Genomic DNA, 23918 nt, shown 5'->3' with positions numbered 1-23918 from the left:
ATGGCGCAACCAGGCGTGGAGTTAGACAAAGTACAAAGGTCGTATTGCACTTATATTACGGTAACATCTCGAATGACACATCACAATACAAATTTATTATTCATCATCATTTGCATATATCCAAGCTGTGTTTAGACGGGAGTTTTCCCGTAGCTTTGCCATAATTTCTCTGACAATTGCTGGGTAAACTACAGGGATGGATCGCTGCAATGAAATTTCTGAAATCATGTGGAAACCAGCTCGAAAGGAAGCCACTAAAATGGATGAATTTCGAGAACAAGTCAATAAATCGTACAATTTAAATTTGGGTACGTGGCCGAAGTTCTCTAACGTTCGATCGATTGAGAAATTTCAATTATGTAACATTTCTTAATTATTCATTTGCATGCAGTTTTTAAATACAATTTTAATCACACTGAGTTTGGTTTTAAATTTAAAAAAATTCTAAAAAAAATTATGCCCTGTTTCATACACGGTGCAATTTTTCATGCAACTTGCAATACAAATTTACTTTTGAGAGATGTAAATTTGATAACTACGAAACTTTTATGTTTATTTATATTCCATGGACGTTTCCCATACCTGCATTTTGAAGACACTTTACTAAGTATACATTGAAATTAGTTTACTAGTATAATTGCATTGCAAGTTGCAAGAAAAATTGTGCACTGTGTAACAATTGCACCGTGCAACAGGGGCTTCAGGTTAGACTTTTTAGTCAAAGTGGAAATGGGTGTACTATTCTTGGTGGTATACTTACCAAATTTTGGTAGTGCTGACCCTGTCTTGCCCAATTTTTTTAGAATCTTATGATGACTTGTATCAATGGTCAATCAATTGTTATCAGGATTTCTGGGAAACTTTTTGGCATTTTTGTGGTATAATTGCATCATCTGCCTACACCAAGGTAATGGTAAACTCTCAATGTAATACCTATGGGTGTCATATATGGTATATGGCACTGTATGGTATGATATTTTATTGATGCTATGGTACTCTAACATTGCATAAAATAGTTTGAGGTATTCAATATGGTATAATATTGTCATCTAATATATACATATTATTCTTTAAGATTATTGACACAGAAGCTATCACAGAAATCCCAACATGGTTTTGCAACAGCAAGTTGAACTATGCTGAAAATCTTTTGAAATACAATGACAACAGAACTGCTATCATCACAACAGGTACAACAAGTCTCTAACTTAATTGCAATTAACCCAGAGTTGACCTTTACCAATGCTTGCTCATGTGGGTGGCCATGCAAGCATAGCAAAAGCTCTGACTCAATAGGTTGTGTTCGTGCAGCTAGGGCAAATGAAAATCAGAAATTAGGAATCTTATGCAATTCATATATTTCAGGAGAGGGTCAAGACGATGAGAAAATAACATTCGGAGAATTAAGAGCAAAAGTTACTGTTCTCGCTTCTGCTTTGAAAAAAATTGGCGTCAAAAAGGGAGATAGAGTTGCTGGTATAAAAATGGTTGAATTACCAACTGTGTGATGATTCTTGTTTACTCTTCACTAGACAACTTTACAAATATGTCATATTGCTAAATTTGCAGGTTATTTGCCAAATGGTAGTTTGGCAATCGAAGCCATGCTAGCAACTGCCAGTTTAGGAGCAATTTGGAGCTCAACATCACCTGATTTTGGATCATTGGTAAGCAGTATATAAATTTGTACTATTTTATAATTGGTGATAACCAGAGCAATACTTACAGATTGAAAACAACCATACGCATGTCTTTCAACCTTCACAGGGTGTCTTGGATCGTTTTGTTCAAATTAATCCTCGGGTGATATTTTCAGTCAATGCTGTTGTATACAATAAAAAAGTTCATGATCACATGACCAAACTCAAAGAAGTTGTGAAAGGTTTATAAATTAGCATATCTTATTTATTGAACTATTTTTATCATGTTCTCTTACCAGACCAATGCATAAAGATTCATTTCTGAGGATTTATTTTAACCAGGTCTTCCAAACCTTCAGAATGTGATTGTCTTTCCATTTGTTGGATCACAAGATGAAATAAATCTGGAACAAATACCGAACAGGTGGACAAGGCACATGCCACATTGGACTGTTGCAATGAATATAGAATCTCAACTACCTTTACCTTTTTTTTCTGACCACTAGCATGTTTCATGATGATTTTTTGAAGTTAGCCAGCAGCTCTGAGGAGTTGACATTTGAACAAGTACCATTTCACCATCCATTGTTCATCATGTATTCATCTGGAACTACTGGAAAACCAAAATGTTTGGTACATTCTGTTGGGGTAAGAGGTGCTCAGATTTGGTATGGTGCATTTATGAAATGGTGCTGGTGATTGTATTAACATGACGTACATATACAATAGTAAATTGGTACAGCTTGGTATGACGTTATGATGTATGGTAGACAATATGAGGTAGTTTAGTATTTCATACGGTATATTTTATATGGTATGGTATACCACATACATGGTTTGATGTATGGTATAGTATGGTATAGTATGACATGGTATGGTATGACATACAATTGATACCTTACAAGTATTGGTATCCTATATTTCTTTCAGGGGACATTGATTCAACATTTGAAGGAACATATTCTTCATGGAAACATGTCAAGAAATGATGTCATCATTTACTATACAACAGTATGCCAAAATTCTTTCATAATTTTATATGAAATAAAAAATCTTACCAGTAATCACGGTACTTTCAGACTGGCTGGATGATGTGGAACTGGCTGGTAACATCACTTGCTGTTGGTGCTACAGTTGTTCTGTATGACGGTTCACCAATTATACCAACACCTCATATACTGTTTGACATTGTGGAGAGACATAAGTGAGTTTGTCTGGGTGAATTTGGTGCATGACTAAAATTAAAAAGATTGCCAATACTGAAGTTTACCTTTCCAGAATAACCATCTTTGGTGCAAGTCCAAAATATCTTGAGACTTTGGAGAACAAAAATGTTGTTCCAAGTGAGTTTACCTACTGAAATAAAAGAACCAGTAATAAAAGAACCAGTCGCAAATACCCTTTCCATTGTACTGGAAATCCAGGAAATAAGTTACCTTATATTTCGTATCATTGTTCTTTTATTCTCGCTAAAAAAAACTCGTTTCAAATTATTTAGGAAGCTCTCACAATCTGGAAGCTTTGCATACAATATTATCAACCGGTGCTCCCCTGATGCCTGCCACCTACGATTATGTTTACAACAGTATTAAAAAGGATCTGCTACTTGGCTCGATTTCAGGTTCAAGTCTTCAACTGTTTCTACCTTGGAATACCAGATGAGGCGACGGTAATCTTGTTTAACATGGTAAAACATTATTTTTAGGAGGAACAGATATTATCTCATGCTTCATGGGGCAAAATCCAACCATTCCTGTGTACAGAGGTGAGATTCAAAGCAGGAATCTCGGGATGGCCATTGAAAGCTGGGATGAAAATGGTAAGAAACGGAACATTTGCTTGAGAAATTCGTCTCAATGTTTTCTTATCATATGCGTTGCACTGCAATGATTTTATTTACATCAATAGGTCATCCAAAACTCGACAGAAGAGGGGAGTTGGTGTGTACGAAACCTTTCCCTTCGATGCCAGTCTTCTTTTGGAACGATGAAGGAAAAATCAAATACCACAACGCGTATTTTGCAAAGTATAAAGGTAGGTTGTCGCCCCTTTTTTCAGCAAACGCGAGGTGAGCTATTATTATACGGTGAGCTGTTATTATACCGTTACCTGCTCTGACAGAGTGTTAATTTTTAGATGTTTGGAGTCATGGCGATTTTTGTACCATCAATTCTAAGACGAAAGGTGTTATCATGTTGGGACGAAGGTAAACAAGATTCATTTCCACGGCAGTGCCAATCCTATAAACTAGACTGACTCTGCTTTTGCACCAGAAAAGATCTGTTAGTTACGAGTTACTCTCGAGTGAACCAATTTTTCAAATTCTCTTCAGCGACGGAACATTAAATCCCAACGGGGTTCGTTTTGGAAGCGCGGAAATATACAGTGTTGGTATGACAGATCGTTTCCTTGTCATTTCAGTGAAATTTAGACATGTGAATTTGTTCACAGCAAGATTCTAAATAAACAAAAACCTTGTCGTATATTTTTCTCAGTTGAACGGTTGAAAGAAGTAGAGGACAGTTTATGTGTTGCCTGCAGAAACAAATCGATGGAGGAGCGAGTTGTGTTGTTTGTGAAGTTGGCTAACGGCTATAGGTATGTTTTATATATCGCAAGACAATGTTTCCTGGTTTGTATGACAAAAACTGACCTTTCTTTTCGTATTTTAGATTCACAGAAGCCTTAGTAAAGACGATAACGCATGAAATCCGGACCAAATTATCGCCACGTCATATTCCCGCCAAAATCCTACAAACGCAAGACATTCCTCACACAACGAACGGCAAGAAGGTCGAAGTTGCTGTGAAAAAGATCCTCGCAGGAGAAGAAGTAGAGCACAGAGTGGCGTATCGCAATCCTGAGTCGTTAGATCTTTATCGAAATTTGAAAGAATTGGAGGACTTGTGAAGTCATGAAACAATTGGAAATACAGTTTAAGCCTCGAGATAGTTTTAAGATCGTTGACAACAATTGAAATTTTGATGTTTATTTTTAGTCTTAGAGACTTGTTTCGTCGGGTTTCCATAAAACCACGTACGCGTCGTAGTTTGTGTTAATCTTGAAAGAATATTCCAAATTTTCAGAATGAAATTTATGATTCATATTTATACAGAATTAAGACGCAAAACATTATCATATATACCCACACGCCGAAGCAAATTCCAGATATGCATTATCTCAAATAAGTGTCTAGTCAGTGTTAAGTAGAATATTTTGTAATAAGAATGCAAAAAAAAATAAAATGCTATATATTCTTCTTTAAATATAGTTTTCATGTTTTGCAATTCATCCAGTGTTATGCTGGTTTCCCGGCGCGCAAATCACCCAAGACAGGGATGGATAGCAAAGGTTACTTTTCTATACATATATGTTATTGACTGAGCTTGTTCGGTCCGTACAGGAGGATACTGGTCGAGTTATTTTTTCGCTTGTATGGACCGAGCCTTTAGGCGAGTAAATAAACTATTTATTATATGACTAAAAACGATTAAAATTCCCAACTAAAAAATTCTCGCCGAACCTGGCCGGTCCGTACTGTTGGTTACCGACCGCTCAGTAACCAATCAGAATGCTTGATTTCAGTTGATGGACCGATGAACTATTCTAGTCATATAATAAAATCCGTCACTGTCTGAGGTCACTTTCTCTTTTGACGTAAGGTGGCTAACCCGTTACACGGATGGAAATTTTATAGTCAATCCATATAGCGGACTATTCATGAATATAATATATTGAAAAGTTCAGATCCATTTAAGCCAAGATCTTGTATAAAAACAAGCTAAGTTTTACCTCTCATAAAAGTTTTCAAAGTTTTCTTCATATTCTGCAGTTCCTGGACGTCCGTGTACTTCGGTCCGTAATGTATACTCAGTAATCGTATTCCAGTTTCAATCACGGTCAAAGCCTTGTTCGTTTGCCGTCCGTTGAATAACAGCTGCGCAAATTTATGCAGTTCGTGGGCGTACTCGACGCTTTCCGCTCCGAAGCGTCTTCGTACGGACTCCGTGCTCTGGTCGCAGTGAAACGCCGCTTGTCGAAAGTCTCCGAGTGAGGCATGGCACCTGGTAACGAAAGAGAATCACTCGCACAACTGATCTGCGTAAAACTGGACAGAAAATGCAATTTCATCCAAAGACAGTAATCCAGACTCTCACCTTGCCAACGCATCGTGAGTTTCAGCAACATTCTTATCATATTTCTGCAAAACATTTTGCCGTTTTTTTAAGCATTCATTTAGCACCTCCAAACATTTCTTCGACTGTCCTTGCTCAAGGATTGCCATTGCTGTTCCAAACAGTTTTTGAGCGTTTTTGACAACTTCTATTTCAAAGGAGAAGTCTTTCATCAATCCGCATTTTGGGTTTTGACATTTCCCAGGATTCAGCTCGTTTTCCCCGCTGACCGCAACCACACTGGAGCATTTCGGGCAGATGAAAGAGGCTTCATAGACATATCGTTCCTCCAAATCTTTATCACTGAAAAAGACCGCAAAGAAATTTAATAGTAACTGGAGTAAAGACGGGATACTAAGGTCCCCTCGAGCCCAGGGACACCGCCTGAGTGCGACGAGGCTCTGGGGACACCCTAACCTCATTACAAGCGGGAAGACTGAGTGCCCAAAGGTCGGGGATTACCTTTTACAAGCGGAACAGTTGCACGTGAAGAAATACTGCTTTTGAAGAAGACTTTGTCTGACTTCTCGGGTGAATCTACTCGCGCTGGGTCCTTAAGAGAAATCATAAATATTAAAAACTTGTAATTCAAAGCAATGGCAACCGTTTAGCTGATCCTCAGCATCTTACCCACCATAACAATGCGCTATTTCCTCTCCTGGTTGGATGATGTGGGTCGCACGAACGACCAGAGTGCTTCCTATAAAACTGAACAGACACAAGCGTGGTGATTGTCATGAAAGATTGATCAAAACGAGGGCATCAAATGTGGTTATAACAACTGCCTAAAATTTAAAAAAACACTCCTCTCTTTTGGGCAATTTTTTTCACATTTGATGCAAAGTTTTTAGAAGACGTCAACACTTCCGTCACTTCAAACAAGACCAGTTTGCGGTATTCAATATATAGCCGGACGATTCGGCCACTTTTTAACCGAAGTCCGAAAATGTTAAAAATTGAGTCCGCGCGAACTAAAAAATTGTCCATTTTCTTTACTCCAAGCTTCAAGATTTAAGATTCAGTACAGCATCATATCTGCTGTCCTGTGATACGCCATAAAACCGTCAAACAAAATTAAGCTATACCTCACGATGACATCTGGGTCACAAGCGTGGTTCATGAGGGACGCCGTTGGATATAAAGCAGCTGCTATCCTCCGTTGTTCCTTAGACCACACACCGTCTCGTCCATTGACAGGCACTATGGCAGTCACAGCGTGAATATTGCATGGCATTTGTTGGATATGGTGCAGTAACAAGCATCCCATGATATCCTCCGTGATCCCAGGCGTTGTACCATTGGTGTCTGTGGGTGGTGAGGTTGCTGGAGATTGTGGTGTTTCACCATAGAAATGGTCGTAAGCGACCTCGGTTATCAAAGCCGCATCCTATAGGAAGGAAGTTTGATTGGTTAATGTGATAAACACATCGCATTTGATTGGTTGAAGTGATAAACACATCGCATTTGATTGGTTAATGTGATAAACACATCGCATTTGATTGGTTAATGTGATAAACACATCGCATTTGATTGGTTAATGTGATAAACACATCGCATTTGATTGGTTAATGTAATAAACACATCGCATTTGATTGGTTAATGTGATAAACACATCGCATTTGATTGGTTAATGTGATAAACACATTGCATTTGATTAGTTAATGTAATAAACACATCGCATTTGATTGGTTAATGTGATAAACACATCGCATTTGATTGGTTGAAGTGATAAACACATTGCATTTAATTGGTTAATGTGATAAACACATTGCATTTGATTGGTTGATGTTCCCTGGATGGTAGTAGTAGTGTTTAAATATACTGGGGCCAGTCTTAGAGCAGAAGTACATAGTGCTCATTTCAAATCATATTCTTTGCTGCAACTCAAGTATAACTAACCAATGCAAAGGAGACCAGTGCTGCAGTTGGCTGGCGTTCTGTGTTGGTAACAAGGCTGTGAACACAACTATAGTCGCCTAAAAATAATAAACTATTGTTAAGAATATATATTTATATTGCTTGAGCTCATTTAAAGCATCGACTTTATCAATTCTGGTGTTCGGCAAATTTCATAACAAACTTGCTAGTAATTTGTCTGTCTGTAAACAGAAAAACAATCGAATATGCTAGCATAAAGCTCTTCAGCTTATGGGGATTACCAGCAAATGTAGTTCAACCATCTTGATTATTTCAATTCAGCTTTTACAGTATCAAATCATACACAAACCTGTATAAAAACCATCTGTGGTACAGCCTGGTATATTCTCTGGACACAAAGGTTCTGAACACCCTCCATAACCATCTTTCTTTTCTCTCTGAATGAAATCTGAAATCACATCGGTAAAACTTATAGAATCACATCTTGTTTGCTTGGATTAAAATTTTCCACAAATAACAGCGCAATTTACAATAGATAAGGCTTTCACAGAGAAAAACAAATTCTAATTCATATCTACCAAGCAATTTCTGCGGTCCAGTCACCAGGAGCAATCGTAGTGCCAAATGAGATGATATTTCCAGCTATATTTGAAATGATTTGAAGTGGTTGATGAATGCGCTTGGTGCACATATGCATGTAATGTTATTCTCAACTCACCATCTCTAAAAGAGGTCCTAGTGAACACTCATATTTGTGGTATAACTGCCAAGCTTCTTGCTGGCACATGATGGTACAATATTTGATTTTAGGTAAGACCATGGCAGGAGCTATAAACATGAATACAAATTGACCAATGGATTGCAAAACAATGAAATAAAAAACAACAAACATATGCAATTACTATACACAATCATATATAAACACTTCTTACATGAAATCATCTGGCAATGGTTCAAAACAATGTGAACAATGCCCGGTCTCATTGTCAAGAGCTGGGACAACAGCAAAAGGTCTTTCCAAGATCAACACATCACCAGCTTTGATCAATCCCTTTGACTGCCAAAACAAAAGTTAAATCTAGTTGTTTACTGAATTTGAATGATACTTGTTATTTCTAAACGAAATTCAAAGGGGTGATCATACTTACCTCCAAGTAACGTCCTTGAGTTGGGCTACAATGAAGCTCGATAAGTGCAGACCCATTTGATATCTTTGCGTGTTTGCCATTAGTCAAGCTTGGCAAGTCATTTTCGTTTCTTTGTTGTGACTTAGGCCGTTCAAATGGATTAAATTCATTCACCTGTTCACATTTGGAGCTGAAATTTGCCTTGATGTCCGATTTCAGCCTTTTGACAATATCGCAAAAGACTGGATGTTGTCTAAATAGGATAAGAAACAAGACACATAGAACTCGTTAGCATGAAAGACAAAGACAAAATGAAATCGCTGAAAATGAAACGCTTGGAAAGGCAGAAGCTAGTGTAAGTGTTGTAAGTGTTTGACACTTGACAGAGCATTAAATCCCTTCAAAAACTACCTCAAAATATCTCTGCAAACATCTAGCCTCTCTGTATCGCTTTTTATATCCTGAAACCGAGTTGTGAGCTTTTTGATGTTTTCTGAAACACATTTTCGCCATTCAGATCTCATGCTTCTTCCCAAAGTCATCTCCTTGGCAGACATGTTGTCAAATGATGAAATACTTCATGAAAGAACTCGTGGAATAATAGCACGTGTTTTCACTGTGCGTTCACGTGTTGTGCACGGCCAGATGAAATCATAGACAAACCACATGTCTTTTGGATTGTGTATGTTGAAATGAAGGCAAAGAAAGCGGGGGGGAGGGGCAACCTAGGGGGGGGTGCCCAGAGACGAATACAGATGAGAAGATAAAGGTTTCGAATACCAGGCTACCAGCCTACTGAAATTAGATCAGATCACTGAAGGTTTTCATGCAATCCAATTTTGTCAGATCCATCCACTTCAGATGGATAATTTATAGTGACATAGTCTGTTGACTTGCAAAGTATTTTAGGAGCAAATAAACTAGAGCCAATGCAGTACTACTTCATTAATAACAGACTACATTCCAGTGAATTAAATCCGACAAAGTTGGATGATGTAAACAGACCTTTAAATTTGGACTCTGAAGAGACCGTTTCAGCCAACTGAAGATTTACTTTTCAGTGGAAAATCTGTTTGTGCATGAACACCTTCCTTTCCAACGATCCCCGAAACATTTTAATCGCGAAATACCCTCAGGATTCTCTACCAGTAACCCCAAAACTGGCAATTAGACAATAGCTACAAGTTGGTGATAATATTTTTGCAAGAAATTTGCTAAAAAACATCATTAAATATAATAATAATTAAGACTGTTCTATACCCTTTTGATAATGACTGAGGTGAATGATGGTCTCTCGATTTTCTATTTTCATAAACTGTGTAGACCCGTCTCTGAAGTACATAGACTCTGAGATATTATATTTAGAAAGCAATGTTTCTGTGTTTCTAGCTCCACCTTCTAAAAACGTCGAATTAGAGAATTTGAGTCGTGTCATGAGTTATCCGCCCTCTTTCTTCTCTCAATCTGTACGAGATACATATCACCTCAATCGGTTGCAGTAGCAACAAGCATTTGTTCATAGAATCCTCCAATCAAACTGTGCTGACTCTTTCTGGTTCATCGTCATCACTGATGACGTCACACACAGTCACACCCCCCTCGCTGGTCGCACTCATCAACCGCCACCTGCGATCCCCTGCTGATCCCTCCGACACCCTGGCCTGCGGATTGTCAGTCAGGGATAACTTTTCGTGGGGAAGTTCCGCACTTTTATGTTCAAGATATTGTTCCCCGTCCGTATTACCAAACACGACTTGTGGTGCTTGAAAGCTCTTACCGTATTGTGAGTTCAGTTGTTTTGTTTTGAACGTGAAAACGACGCAGTTTGCGACGAATACCATAATCAAGAGGCAGAGAAAGCCCAAAAGCGCAAACATGACAATCTCCATAGAGTTGAAGGGTCTTGTCTCACGTATAACAGTGGAATTGTGAGCATGTAATATTGTTGTGCTAAAAGTGGGTAGAGGTGTTGGGATAGCTCGTATGAACTTGTCCAAACGTTTCCACATTTGAGCTAAAGGCTTCCGGTGTTTGCGCTTTGGTTTTGGGGAGATATTCATGGCCCGCGAACAGAAGTATTTTCTGGGCAGTAACCCCAGGGTGTGATAGCGTTTCTCCACAACTGACAAGTCTCGTTCAACATACGAGCTGATATGTTGCAATACGTAACAACGTCCGTCGGCAGTCATTGATTTGAAAAACTTCAAGAGGTATTTAGGCAACGACTCCTGTAGTCGAAACGACTCTAGGCTGTTTGGTTTGAATACTCTACGCATGCGTTCGAATCCGACGCTGTCCCGTTCACCGTGGGCTCTCCACCCAACTACGTCACCCTGAATGTAGCTATTCAAAACCGACCGACTTATCCCTTCAAACGCCGCTACGATTTCGTCGCCGTTTATTAACCGATAGTCTCCCGATATCTCCCGAGTGTAGAGCGAGAATGTGACCATGGCAACGCCCGCGTGAATCACTGGTTCGTGGGCTTCTTGTTTAATCTTGACCAAAAATTGGTCATTTGGAATTATGGGAATTTTCGTGCCGTCTTCATCCTTCGTCCAGCCGCTGACAAAATCCGATATCTTTCCAGATGTGGAAATATAGGTAAGATATATTTTCGGTAAGATTTGTCGAAATCTTTCCAACCATGCTTCCAAAGGCATTGAATTTCGCAGCCTGACGCCGAGTTGCACACGCGTGTTCGTGACAAGCCCGCGGAAAATGGCGTCGACGCACTTCTTCAACGAGTCATCCACGTTTAGATTCGTGCTTAGTTCCGACATTGTCTGCGTCAGAGCGGAGAGCATCTCTTGTTTCGCGACGTTCCCGCGAGACGCGATGGTGACGTCAGTTAAGATTTTGCATTGAAACACAAATGGGAAATTGTTGAATAATCTGCAAAATGTACAAAAAAGTTTGCGTCTTCAATGAAACTCTTTGGACTTTCAAAGCAAAATTCAGCACAAGTAACACACATATACTTAGTTACAAGTCGTCTAGGATCGATGAAGAACTACAATGGTAAAGTTAACTAATCCTTATGGGGGGATTATGGAATTAGCTTTAAACTGCGGAATGGCGACTGACGGGTTACAGTACAGCTGTTCCCGCGATTTACCTTGCGACGTTCTTATCCGTAGCTAAACGCAATCCCGATGTGTTTACGGAGGGGCTCTCCGAAGGCGACTTCATTCCTATGCAAGGCAGATATTGATACGGTACTGTTTCCATAAATGCTTTCATCACTCTGGGCGGGTTTTCTCCAGAGTCTTTCAGTATCGCGGCAAGAATATTACATTGCCGGGAGATTGAGAACGTGCTGATGGCTCGTAGCATGTGGGTACGAAACTCCGATGCTGCACTATCACCACGGGTATCGTTCCCCGGTCGTTCCTCATTCCTGACGTTTCCTAAAATTGACGAATAGAAAATTGTATCGAAGTGCATTTAAACTCAGTATAGTCGAAATGGATTTTGGGCAGAAAATTCTGATTAACTAAACAAAGCGAAGGGTGAAGTGTTTTCGGAACAGGACCCTTGAGTATAATCGGCACCAAATGCTATTCTCTATTTAAGGCGGAAGGCTCAAAGTCATCTAAGTTCCTGACATAAATCTTTATCAAATATTTAATTGAATACCATAGGATTTGCCTGTCGGCATGAAGATGAAAAGCCATTAGTACATCAAAACTTTGGGATTGTTTCTTTTGTTTTCAAACTGTCGACTATTTGTGGAGCTAAATGGACCAAGCAGCTCTCATGACAGTACAATATGCTAAAAGTATATTAACCCTAGACAGATGCCCAGTTGATAAAAGATATCAGTACCAAATTCAATAACGATGCACCTCGAATATCATGTTTATATGAGCTATCAGTATAATAAATACGATTAGTCGGTTCCCAATCAAAGGTAAATATATAATAGGAAGAAATGAAAGCAAGAAGTTTTAAACCAACCTAATCTTTATCATTTAAGAGATCGTGCCTACAGCTTGACTGAATTCACACTTTCTTAAGCCCAGGATGAAAGTTGGGGGCAGGGAATATGATTGATGGATCTATTTTTTCTTCCGTGGTAACAAGGCATAAATATGGAGGGGTTGCTAGCCTTTTTACATCAACTATTCTGCTTAGAGCCAGTGCATATGTTCGTTAACTAATAAGCATGAAGGTTTTTTGTCTGCCTGAGATGGTTTGGAGATACGAGATTTTTCGAACGTCATTTAGGCGTCAATTACATCACTTGCCATTTATGATGCGCTGCACGATCATCTGGTGATAGTTAAAACTCGAACCATAAATTATAAACTGACTGAAAACTATTAGGGTTGATCCGGACGAACTGATTTATGAGCATTGAAAAGTAATCCGTCGGAGACTCGGCCAACTCATCTACACTTGCAGCCTAATACATGTTTATTTTACAATGTTGTAAACATCATGTCGTTTCAAGAGGATTAAATATCTAACAGACAACAAAAGGATTTCCAGTTTATATTTTGATTAGGGGGATTGAGATATTCCTTCTAGGTCTTCTAGACTTGTGATACAGATTTTTGGTCTTTTGAAAGACACATACTTTTAGATAAAAATTCAAAATTTAATCGGCAAATCAAACAAAGTTAACTAGGCTTTCAACCGTGCTTTAAAGTAGAACTATGAAACGAACCAAAAGTATAGTTTGGCGACTCGACAATGCTCAGCGTAAAATTCGCAGAAAGCACTACATCATTTTGAGTAAAATATTCCCAGGTTGTTCTTCTCAAAATCTTCTGTTTGTAATTTTCACATTTTCGAGGTAACTATAGCTTAATCCGCATGACGCAAACAAGAACGAGTTGAAAGAAGCGTTGCCTTTGAAGTGAAATGAGCCAACGATTGATATTTGATATAAATAAAGAAAGAACTAAATTCGAAAGCAAATTATCAAAACAGATGACTGATTGTAATTCGCGCATTTAGCGAACAAGATAAAAGGGAAGCGCTGCGCTAACGCGCGCAATATGCAAATAGTATATTAACACCTATTTGCGATACAAAAAAGTAAACACAAGGTATCGAGGTAAATGAAAAACAGTAAATGTTAGTGAAATCAACTGAAAGTAATTTTGATGTAATTTTGATTTTGAAAAGTATTACGTTTCTGAGAGTTGAAGGGCTTGAAGCATTCTCTTAAGAAATCAAGACAAACGCTTAATTACTATCATCATTATAGTCTTCTTGTGAATTCATTTAATAGTTTCCTAATCGCTAACTTCCCACAAACATCAAAAGGCCCCGAAGTAAACATCAGTTGGGTTGTTAAAAAGCGGGCGATCATGAGATGAACAAGACGCACATTACGATAAGATCAGGCGGTGATTTTGGGTGTTTCGTAGATTTCCTGCACTAAAAAAAACAGAAACTCTACGCTATGTCAAACTCTACCCAGCGCCCTTTTCCGTGTTTAAACAAAGCGAATGAGGGCATGAAAATTAAACAAAGATTGGGCCAATAATTTCAGGAACCATGAAACGGAAGCTAGCGTTTAGTGCAAATGGACAGCCTCTGTGCTGGATCTATTTGAAGAACGGTTACACTCCTAAAGTTTATATCATATTGATTCTATAAAGTTTCGTATCAATTGCACGAGATTTTCACACGCATTACCATAAAACTGAGGTGATAAAATCAAATTGAAACATCTGCAGTGAATCAGTCGCGGTTTCCCGTGGCAATGTTTTCTATAGATACATGTTGGCAAATAATTTTTAATTTATCAACATTACAAGGTATTTAAATGCACATCATTGTCTAGAAAACGTACACTCCATGCATGTCTATAAAAAAAACACTCCTTTACTGTCATAGACACAGGGACAGGCAACTTCCTGGGCAATGAGGGTGGCATAGTTTACTAGTTTGAAATCGGTTTGATATAGTAATCCAGTCTTGAAAGGTTCATATTGATACAGTTTTCCTATGAGAGGAAGCTACCCTTCAACCGAGACTTACACTGCACGGCGAAGTCGTTCTTCCCGGAGATTCAGTAAGGATCATCTCCTGTTTTTCGAGGTTTTCTAAGGGGGGAGGCTTAAACTACATTAACTTTATTTATACTGGATAGCTCTATCAGTCCTGAACTGTTCTTCTTAGAGGTCCAGTAAGAATCATCTCTTATTGATCCAGTGTTACTACAGGAGGAAACCTAAACTAAACTAACTTTATTTATATTCGATAGCTCTATCAGTTCTCAACTGTTCTTCCTAGAGGTTCCATCTTGAATTTGACCCAGCTGTGTTACTACAGGAGGAAACATAAACTTCGTTTACACTGAATAACGAAGAGTAAGACACCTTTTATAGATGCAGTAGTTCCAAACGAAAATGTAAATCGCAGTAGCAGTGATATTAGAAACTTTTTGCATATTCCCAAACTGCTGTTACTTTTTCATGAACAGACACTTGCATATTGGGCGGATATAGAACAGTCAATATCGTTTTAGTACAGTACATATTTTTAAGTCAAGAGTATCTTATAAAAACAGTGAAATATGTAGACATGGAACGTTAGTAAACCTTTTCAACCTTGTAGGAATATTTTATGACAAAACGTGTCGAAAGTTTACAAAATTGGCGAGCTTTCAGGCAACATCCGTGGGTGACGACTTCATGCAGACTTCTGCCTACAATTTGCGTGGGTTGATAGGGCAAGAGATATTCGCATTCGCCGCAAGGAAGATCAAAAAATCTACTATATTAGTGTTTGCGCAGGCCGCGAAAAATACACAGATTTATCCTTGAGAATTTATCATTGAGCTAAGTGCGCAGTCGAAATTTAAAATTCCGCGAATATTTTACGTACCGATGAAGTTAAAAGCCGGTACGAGAATAGTTGGCCGTCATCATGTGATTTATGTCCATAGCTTGTCAAAAACATCAGCCGAACTCTTTAGTTAGTATTGAATATTGTTGATTCGGTCTTTTTGCGGCTACAGGTCTTAATTAAAGCTCGTGCTGACACCTTTAAAAGCTTAAGAGACACAACGCGAGTAATTTTAATCGTTTCAGACCTTTATTTAGATCGGCGTGTAGTAATTAAAGAGGATATTAACGAAAAAGACACACATGTATATAGTGTTTTAATTCCTTTGTAAACAGTGCTTCTTTGAGTACACGGATTAAGGAAATCCACGAGTGACCGAACGGTTTAACGTTAATTCGTCATAATTATAAACGCAGTGTTTTGTTAATTAACTGTAACAATTGCCTTTTGACCCACCTGCGGTTGATAACAAAACCAGAGGTAACAGGAACGCCATTAGACGTAAAACGTATCCTTTCAGCTTCTGCATGACGTGAAAATATCTAAACATAAAAGATCCTCGGCTAAGGATACATTATTTTGTAACTGTTTTCTTCGAAAAAGGGATGCGGGCGTACACTTCAAGGGTACAAATTTAGACCAACCCTTTAAATCCAGAAGGGTCCCGCGTTCGGAAATTCCTTGGTGTCTAAAATCGACTATAATCAAAGATCGACGCACACGTTCAAATTTTTTTCGCCATACTGATTCGTGTTTCAAGAGCGCTAACAGATGCTTTATCAAACCTAAGAGAAGATCAACATTAGATATCGTCTCCTTGGTAATGCAGAAACACACAGCGTCATATAGACCGTTCTACGTGCGCGAAGACACTGCATTAGGACGGAATTATGTCAGTTTATCCACACCTGTTTTTAATGGAAAGCACAAACGCACTTTTTTTGCACAAAATGAGCCCGGCAACTTGCTCTGCTATTTACTTATTTACACGTTGCGATGGTTGCTGAATCTTGAGACAGAACCGAGACGCAACTCTCAAAAACGATGACATTCAATCTTTTCCAGTCTATACTGGGCGTCTTAACCTTCTGATCTCACGCGCTAAAAATTCCCGTTTTCGCCAAATTGGGTTACAGATCTACCAAGAGATATCGGAACAGCGCGCGAGGGCTGCATTAGGAACTCTTGCAGTGAACCTCGAGTTAATCTGTATTTACAAATCCGTCGCATGCTGCTTCGGTGATTCTACCACAAATGGTATAAAGTTTTAACAAAACAGAGAGTGGCCATTTTCAAAATCCTATTAGCCATTTTCAAATATCCAAAGAGATTTACTCTGAAATAGCACAGCATGATGATGACCTTGAGAATATTATTGCTTCAAGGCCATTTTTAAATAAACCGAATGATTCTTAACACTTACTTCAAAGTTACTCATTCCAAATCGCATCACTGGGCTGACGGCCAAGTTAAACATTATTGTAATTTTCATCAAAAAACCCAAAGGAAACTACGACAGCCAAGAATTTTCGGAGTTTTATGTCTGATAGGGATACCCCGCGGAACAACCTGCAAAGTTCATTTCTCGCGAAGATGGTCTTACAAAAGAATCTAACCCCTTAAAAAAACCCAAACACAATCTATCGCAAGCCGGGCCGCGACGCAATGTTTTTTCTTCAGCGATAATAAAAGCCGGTGTACTGTACTTCCGTGGAGAAAAAACATTTTCTCGCCAACTGAAATATCTGCTTCGCGTTAAATAATCGAGGGATACATTTCTCGACTAGCGATAGCAAAGATGTCTATCAAACCGGGGAGAATTAATCAAAATCGAAGGCATTCCAGACGCCGCGGTGAGATTCGCAGCGCGGATTTTAACATTTTCAAAGCATTGACAGCGGTTCGCGTGCGCAGATTTATAAATATTGTCTTAATGACGCATTTCGACACTAGAATAAATTGCGCCACTCACGCAAGAATACAGAACTTAAGTATATCCAGTCGTGAGGTGTCAAAATTTGCGTGCTTCAAATTTTAAATCAATTAGGGGTTTATAGAGGTTTGCGTGTTCAGCGCAAGACGTTGCTAAGAGTTTTTTTTTAAAAGAAACACTTTGGGAAATTCTTTACAGGTTGGTTTGCAAACTAAGAGTCCTTGTCTTGTAGTGTCCAACTCTCACAACGATACCTTGGGCCTTGGCATAGCGCCTGGTAGACAAAGTTAATGATTTAAGAACGATGCTGGCATCATTTTTTGCCCACAGGTGATAAAATTTAATACTCTTGGATGGTAATTAATAAATCCTAATTGTTATAATATGCCAAAACAGTTTTGGTCACAGCCGAGAGAAGTGTATTAATGACATATCCCACTTCAACAAACGTCCCAGACGTGTTCGTAGTATTCTATGTAATATAACTAATATTTTGAGTAAATTTGTCCGGATTCGTTTCTTAACACACTAAAAGAGATCTTCTTAAACTCGGTAGCTCTTTTGGTAGTGTTGTCGTGGTTTGTGTCTAAACAATAATCAACTATTTTTAAAAAAAATATCTCGAACGTGGTGATGTTACTGTGGTATGCTGCAACAAGCTGTTGTGGTTTGTGTCTGAACTAACTGATAAAGATATCTCGAACGTGGTGTAACTGAGTAGGTAGTCGTTTCCTAGAGTAAGCTGTCGTGGTTTGTGTGAGAACGACAACATTATAAGTACCTCAAACGTTATGGTAAAGTGAAAGTTGAATTCAAAGATAAAATTTTGTGGTTTGTGCTAAATTGAACGGGAAAGATTAACGGATTCCCAAACGTGGTGTTATAGTGTATCCTGTGTTCTAAGATAAAGCTGTTGTGGTTTAGGCCTGAACTGCAAAATTAAAGATATCTCAGACGTGCCTTGAGCTGGTGGTATCATCGACATTAAACGTCGAGGTGTTGATATAGGGAATTCTGACACAAGCCACACATCGTATGGTTCAAATCAGGCCAACTTCTATTTTTAAACTGTATGCAATCTGAAATGGTTGCATTATTGCTGCTTCAAAACGGACAAGAGCTCAAATTAGACGTCGACGGTGGGAGAGAAACAACACCATACCAAACTGATGTTGTTGGCAAACTCCCGCAGAATAAAACGACCAACCAATCTACGATGTTTACTATACGCCTTGCATACATGCACGGAAAATCGTAGGCCTGAATAAGTCTACATCCGTTAAACTATCCCATAGAGTATATTAGATTATTCCTCCCTCATGCAAGCTTCTGAAAAACAGTCTTATAACAGCACCGCTCAAAACGTACCTTAAAATCTTGAATTTCAATTTATTTGAAAACAAATCCCACACGCTGTTAACCAAAACTTCGACCTGCTATTTTATTACGCACTTTGACGATTTGTAAATGAACGTCGTTGTGACCTCGACGCTATCAAGTCGAAAATGAGCTGTTTACAGAAATCGGAAGTGTTTTGTAATCCCTCTATTTCACGCGACGGTTTTATTGGTTCGAATTTGACAGCTTCGTACATAAAACAGGATTATCGTTTATGGTTTCAAATGGCCAATTGTCTCGTTCAATTAAAACAGCAAAATACTATTAGTCGGTCTATGGGCAGGCATGCTGGCTGGCTCTTAACGCGACGTTTCAACGCACATCTGCGAGTGATGTGACACAGCTTAGAGTATTCTTGACCTTTTCGTTTCTAAACGCGATTTTCTATTTACGATATCAAATACCTTTCCCCCGGGAGTTTGTATATCTAGGTTTTTACGGATAATTTTAATCTCAGCGGAAAGCTTAGCAAGGTTTTGTTGTGAAATTTTCAGCTTAAACAGCAGGCACAAACAGGCAGAACTCTTTGGATGTTATAAGCTCCCAGTATGCGATAGATAGATGCAACACGTACGTGTGGTCTCGGAGAATGCGGTTTATTTTTAGTTTGAGAACTCAGAGGAATGATATTTTTGAAGTGGCCGTAACGACCATGATAAAATTGAATACATAGACAGTATTGTTTCAGTAATCCGAATGTGCATTGTTTTTTCCAATGTTTCGGAAACTCAGTCTGATTACGACGACGTTCACTGGACATGGTTGAGAACAAAATACGACTATCCAGTATGTGAAACTGGGGTATAAGTTCAGTTGAAAAAACAACAGACGCTCAATATTCTAATTAACATTCCACGTGAAGGTGGACCAGCTATATTTGTTCCTGCCATTATGTGTCAATAAACTCTTTATGGAGGCAAGGCAAATGTTTGAAGGACTATTATTTCGATTCAATACCATTGCAAAGACTTGATATTCCAGCCTTCCGTCTCACGATTTTCGGAAAAAATTACCCAATCTAAACCTCTTAAACTAGCTCAACTTTCTCAAATACGATTTCCCTGCAATTCTCTCCAAATTATAGTTGCATTCACAATTCATATCAAAACGGAGTGTTCGGTATTTGAGACCATGAACACTTATATTATATAAAAAAATTGGCAAGGCATATGAAGACGCAAAAATTGTTCACATTCCGGGGTAACGTAAACTCCCTGACGCGTTGAAATAAAGCATTTCCGAATGAAACTTTCCTGTAGTAATTATCAATGAGTTATCGCGACAGTCTTAAACCCCGTGAAAGTGTCATAAACACCTTGTATACAATTGACCTTTTTCAATTTCCCCTGCTAAAAACGTGCGATAAAACAACACAGTGTTTCTAGTAGTAAAAGAAGAGGCCATTTTAGGTCATTTTTTTTAAAGATTATCTCCAATCTAAAACCCTGTTCCTATGTGAAGTGGATGCCAATCTTTCCGTAAATCCATTGAGACAAATCTCGTGATTTGCAATATTCTTCGTGTTGACGTAAGCTATTTGAGTGCAGTTTTCCTGCCGCCATGACGACTGTTGGTAACAAAGAATCATTCCTTCCTTTTTATGGGACAAACAAAACGAGGGTGACAGCTTTCTTGCCACATTCCGCTTGGAACTACTTCTATAGTGTGGAATGTGAAATAAGTTTGGACATTAAGTCTCTTGAAACTAATAGATCTTGCGTGTCACTAAACCCAGCGTAATATCATCTAAGAAATAATTTTTCGTCATGAGGACAGTTTGCTAATTGCTATTTTAAAGCATACATATATAGCTACTGACGCCTGTGATGTCTTCGTGTTCATGAGAAAATACCAAGTACTGATTGATTTTTACTGCAGTTGCTTCGTTGCTGTTAACGATACGCTTTTCAACACTTTTTCGGCGTTTCAAGTAACATTGTATAAACATTTTTGCATTAAATGGATCTGAGAAATACTTATTCGCGAGGCTCAATTAACCGCGACCACTTGTAAACTCAATCCTATTTCTCTTATGAGTTTTTGACTTACAAGGAACCGACAGACAAAATGGTTAATCTCTCTTCATTACTGTCTGAATAAATCGAATATTGTTTACGAAATCAAGGGTATATGTGCCAATATGGCTCTCATGGAGGTGTGAAACTAATAAAATGTTAACACGCGTTTAATATTTCCTCTCGCCGAGATATTCAATGGCACATTTTCTCACAATCCTTTCAACGTGCTCCGTCAACGGTCAACGTCAAGGCGAACCAGCGGCGTAGTTGCGTTGTCATTCATGAAAGAGCGCACGAAATGTAATCTCAAATCAATAAATGTCCATAATAAATTTCACGTTTCTCATGCCCAATGTTGCAAAATTGCCGCCATTGATCCAGCGTTACTACAGAAGGAAACCTAACTTAACTAAGTAACCTAACTTAACTAAAATTAACCTAAATAAAACTTCATGGGTATAGCCTGGAGGTTTAAAGCGTCTTAATTTCGAGTGGAATTATACACACATCAAATTCAAGCCAGGATATAGCTCCTGCCTGGGTATAGCTCTATCAGTTCACAAAACGGTCTAACCTATACTAGGCAACTAAAATTATAACAGGACAACAGACAACTGCATTATTTGTTATTTGTACTGGATTAAGATTATTCTCGTGGCAAAATTACAAAGTTGAAGATACAGTTATTACAAATTTAGTGAGCGTGAGGCTAAGAATTCTATTGAATCTATATAGTTTCCAAAAAACAACATCATGTGCTTGTCAGATATTACATAAAAAAACTAGCAAAAATAACTAGACTACGTTCATGCATACATGTATACTCGCAATACTTATGTTATGTTTCGAGGCGTGCTTTATATTTAAAATTTTAAGACTCGGTCTGTAGCTGTCGCTCCTCTTGCTTCTTAATATAATATACGACCGACAAAACTGCACTGAGGATAAGGCCCAGAGTAACGAAAGCCAACGCAGTTGGTGCCAAATCATCCCAATGATTAACGTCGGGTCTTGGTACGAAAACAGCTGAGATTGTAAGAATGAAGTTTTCGACGGACATTACACAAAAGACAGTGTAGAAGTAAACTGCTGTATAGCACTTATACTCTTTGAGTAAAGCCTTAGATACGTGGAAATTCAAGTGAAAAGATAATGTTAGGTAAGCGACAAAGGAACCAAGAATTTGAACACAATTACAATTACACTCATCCGACTCATCGTTAAACATTCTCATCATCATAAAAAACCAATTCATCACCAACCAATGCAATACCAGGACAAGGAAAATGTACGATTTGAAGACGTATGTAAAGATGACAATGGCAAAAAGTCTGGAAAGCAAGGTGAACAGTACGTAAGTGAACATCACAGTTACATTTCGCGTTTTTACCTCACGACCTTGCGAAGTATTTCTTGTTCTCTCAAGGGTGGTGATGTTCCACGCCAAAGAAAGGAGAGAAATGACGGCTGAGAAGATAGCCCAGAAGGGGAAACACCAAATATGAAGCATTACGTAAACTTGTAAAAGCCACTGTGGAGCTGATTCTGTGATTCCCCGCACATAATGTATCCACGCAAGATAGTGCTCAGCCTTTTTATACTTTAGAATTTCGTCCTTACTAGGGTTGTCGCGATATGTTCTCCACCACAATCGGAACATTTTTGCATAACGCACAAGCACTAACGGCCAGGCTAAAACTAGATTCAGATAACACATTGTTGCACTTTCATGAGTTTCATCACGTTCATCTTCGCCTTTAAAAATAGCTTGTAAGATAACAGCAATGGAGACGATCAAAATTGAAACGACAAAAATTGCTATCGCCACTCCGAACCACCATCCCTCAAAATGATTGTGATTGTACTCGTTAATGACGTATATGTCTGTACATATGTCAAGTACGTAGAGAAGGAAATCTACAATCAGCAGGAACAATTCTTTATTCCTTCTAGTTATCTGTCAAATCAAAACAAAATTATTCTTACAGATGTGTAACAGGGATGTACAGAAGACAGTTCATGATATCAACTTATCATTCAACTATATATCTGGGCTTTGAGCTATCTTCAAACTGAATTATCTTTACTAGGAGGCTGGTATTGATGTTCTGGCAAGGGCGTTTGCAGAACTAAAAGAGGCGCCGGGGCGATCCTTTTGAAAAGTTAAATCTCAGAAATCAGAACTGAATTCCATCTATTGCACCATGCATACTGTCGTTTCTTTTAGGGGCTTTCAGTGGGGCTGATCAGAATAGTAGGGACGAGGGAGTTTTAACTATGTGAATGCTCGATTGTCATTCAAATTATGTCGCTTATGATGAATATTTAATTGTAAAATTTAAATAGATATAACCCCCAAAATGCAGGAAAACGTGTTTTAGTGGGTTGAAATTCTAAACATTTTCCGGAGGAGGATGCCCCCGGATCCCCCTACTTGCGATTAGCCCCGTAACTTTAAACATCTTCCTACGTCCCCGAGTGTAGCCAAGTGTAAACGCCTTAAGTAAAGCCTTAGTACATGAAATCACATTTTAAAACATACATAAAACACTATATATGATCCTATAACGTTGGAAATTTGTTTCCAGGTCCATACTATATGGAACAACTATGGAAATCACTACACCACAGGCTACACCCAATGTCACCCATATCCTTCCATAGTATATCCATAGTATGGAAATGCATGGTAATAAGTATATATTATATTAATATATTATAGTAGATATTATAAACTTCTATGCTATTTCCAACTATCATCCGTACTATTTCAATAAAATGGATTTTGAAAAGAATTTCCAGTGATACTTCACGGTACTTTCACACATGTATATGTACGTGTATCATTATACAGCTAGTCTGGTTTTCATTTGCTTCTCTGCCGTCTCAGTATGTGGAACCACTGGCAAATGGAAACCTAACTTTTGTGTCTTGAATATGAG

At 38.4% G+C, this 23918-nt stretch overlaps 3 protein-coding genes and 1 long non-coding RNA gene across 4 annotated transcripts; 1 reads left to right on the top strand and 3 right to left on the bottom strand.

Annotated features, from left to right (window-relative positions):
- The first annotated feature begins 109 nt into the window (after positions 1-109).
- LOC114520381 (acetoacetyl-CoA synthetase-like) lies at positions 110-4884 on the top strand. Its single transcript, XM_028540628.1, has 18 exons — positions 110-308; positions 804-907; positions 1076-1190; positions 1366-1476; positions 1570-1667; positions 1768-1882; positions 1983-2064; positions 2147-2288; positions 2571-2651; positions 2720-2844; positions 2919-2983; positions 3139-3261; positions 3346-3459; positions 3549-3674; positions 3777-3846; positions 3973-4031; positions 4136-4238; positions 4313-4884. The coding sequence occupies exons 1-18, from the start codon at positions 197-199 to the stop codon at positions 4548-4550; spliced, it is 1983 nt and encodes a 660-aa protein (XP_028396429.1). The 5' UTR covers positions 110-196; the 3' UTR covers positions 4551-4884.
- LOC114520385 lies at positions 160-2034 on the bottom strand. Its single transcript, XR_003686690.1, has 4 exons — positions 1937-2034; positions 1727-1822; positions 761-897; positions 160-254 (listed from the first exon to the last, which is right to left on the bottom strand). It is a non-coding gene; the product is annotated as an uncharacterized LOC114520385 (long non-coding RNA).
- On the bottom strand, positions 4797-9377 carry LOC114520681 (SET and MYND domain-containing protein 4-like). Its single transcript, XM_028541002.1, has 13 exons — positions 9232-9377; positions 8842-9073; positions 8626-8750; positions 8584-8594; positions 8412-8521; positions 8272-8335; positions 8043-8141; positions 7715-7791; positions 6901-7202; positions 6450-6523; positions 6278-6368; positions 5798-6118; positions 4797-5704 (listed from the first exon to the last, which is right to left on the bottom strand). Exons 1-13 carry the CDS (start codon positions 9375-9377, stop codon positions 5422-5424), a joined length of 1935 nt encoding a protein of 644 aa, XP_028396803.1. The 3' UTR covers positions 4797-5421.
- Positions 9378-10013: 636 nt separating this feature from the next.
- On the bottom strand, positions 10014-19045 carry LOC114520560. The gene is made up of 4 exons (XM_028540857.1): positions 18929-19045; positions 16084-16169; positions 11939-12230; positions 10014-11715 (listed from the first exon to the last, which is right to left on the bottom strand). Exons 2-4 carry the CDS (start codon positions 16154-16156, stop codon positions 10353-10355), a joined length of 1728 nt encoding a protein of 575 aa, XP_028396658.1. The 5' UTR covers positions 16157-16169; positions 18929-19045; the 3' UTR covers positions 10014-10352.
- Positions 19046-23918: the final 4873 nt, after the last annotated feature.

Source organism: Dendronephthya gigantea, unplaced genomic scaffold, assembly GCF_004324835.1.
Source record: "Dendronephthya gigantea isolate DGI-Jeju-01 unplaced genomic scaffold, DenGig_1.0 000016F, whole genome shotgun sequence".
Classification (NCBI taxonomy): Eukaryota; Metazoa; Cnidaria; class Anthozoa; order Malacalcyonacea; family Nephtheidae; genus Dendronephthya; species Dendronephthya gigantea.
Note: the sequence above shows the minus strand (reverse complement) of the source record. Positions and strands in the feature narration are given on the sequence as shown.

Excerpts from the sequence above, each read along its gene's own strand:
- LOC114520381 (XM_028540628.1), top strand. The coding sequence starts at position 197 with ATGGATCGCTGCAATGAAATTTCTGAAATCATGTGGAAACCAGCTCGA. Across the intron at positions 1,668-1,767 it reads CACCTGATTTTGGATCATTG|GGTGTCTTGGATCGTTTTGT; the intron begins GTAAGCAGTATA and ends CAACCTTCACAG. Across the intron at positions 2,065-2,146 it reads CTGGAACAAATACCGAACAG|CATGTTTCATGATGATTTTT; the intron begins GTGGACAAGGCA and ends TCTGACCACTAG.
- LOC114520681 (XM_028541002.1), bottom strand. The coding sequence starts at position 9,377 with ATGTCTGCCAAGGAGATGACTTTGGGAAGAAGCATGAGATCTGAATGG. Across the intron at positions 9,074-9,231 it reads GTTTGCAGAGATATTTTGAG|ACAACATCCAGTCTTTTGCG; the intron begins GTAGTTTTTGAA and ends TATCCTATTTAG. Across the intron at positions 7,203-7,714 it reads CACTGGTCTCCTTTGCATTG|GATGCGGCTTTGATAACCGA; the intron begins GTTAGTTATACT and ends TCCTTCCTATAG.
- LOC114520560 (XM_028540857.1), bottom strand. The coding sequence starts at position 16,156 with ATGCAGAAGCTGAAAGGATACGTTTTACGTCTAATGGCGTTCCTGTTA. Across the intron at positions 12,231-16,083 it reads GGTTTTGTTATCAACCGCAG|GAAACGTCAGGAATGAGGAA; the intron begins GTGGGTCAAAAG and ends CGTCAATTTTAG. Across the intron at positions 11,716-11,938 it reads ACGGATAAGAACGTCGCAAG|ATTATTCAACAATTTCCCAT; the intron begins GTAAATCGCGGG and ends TACATTTTGCAG.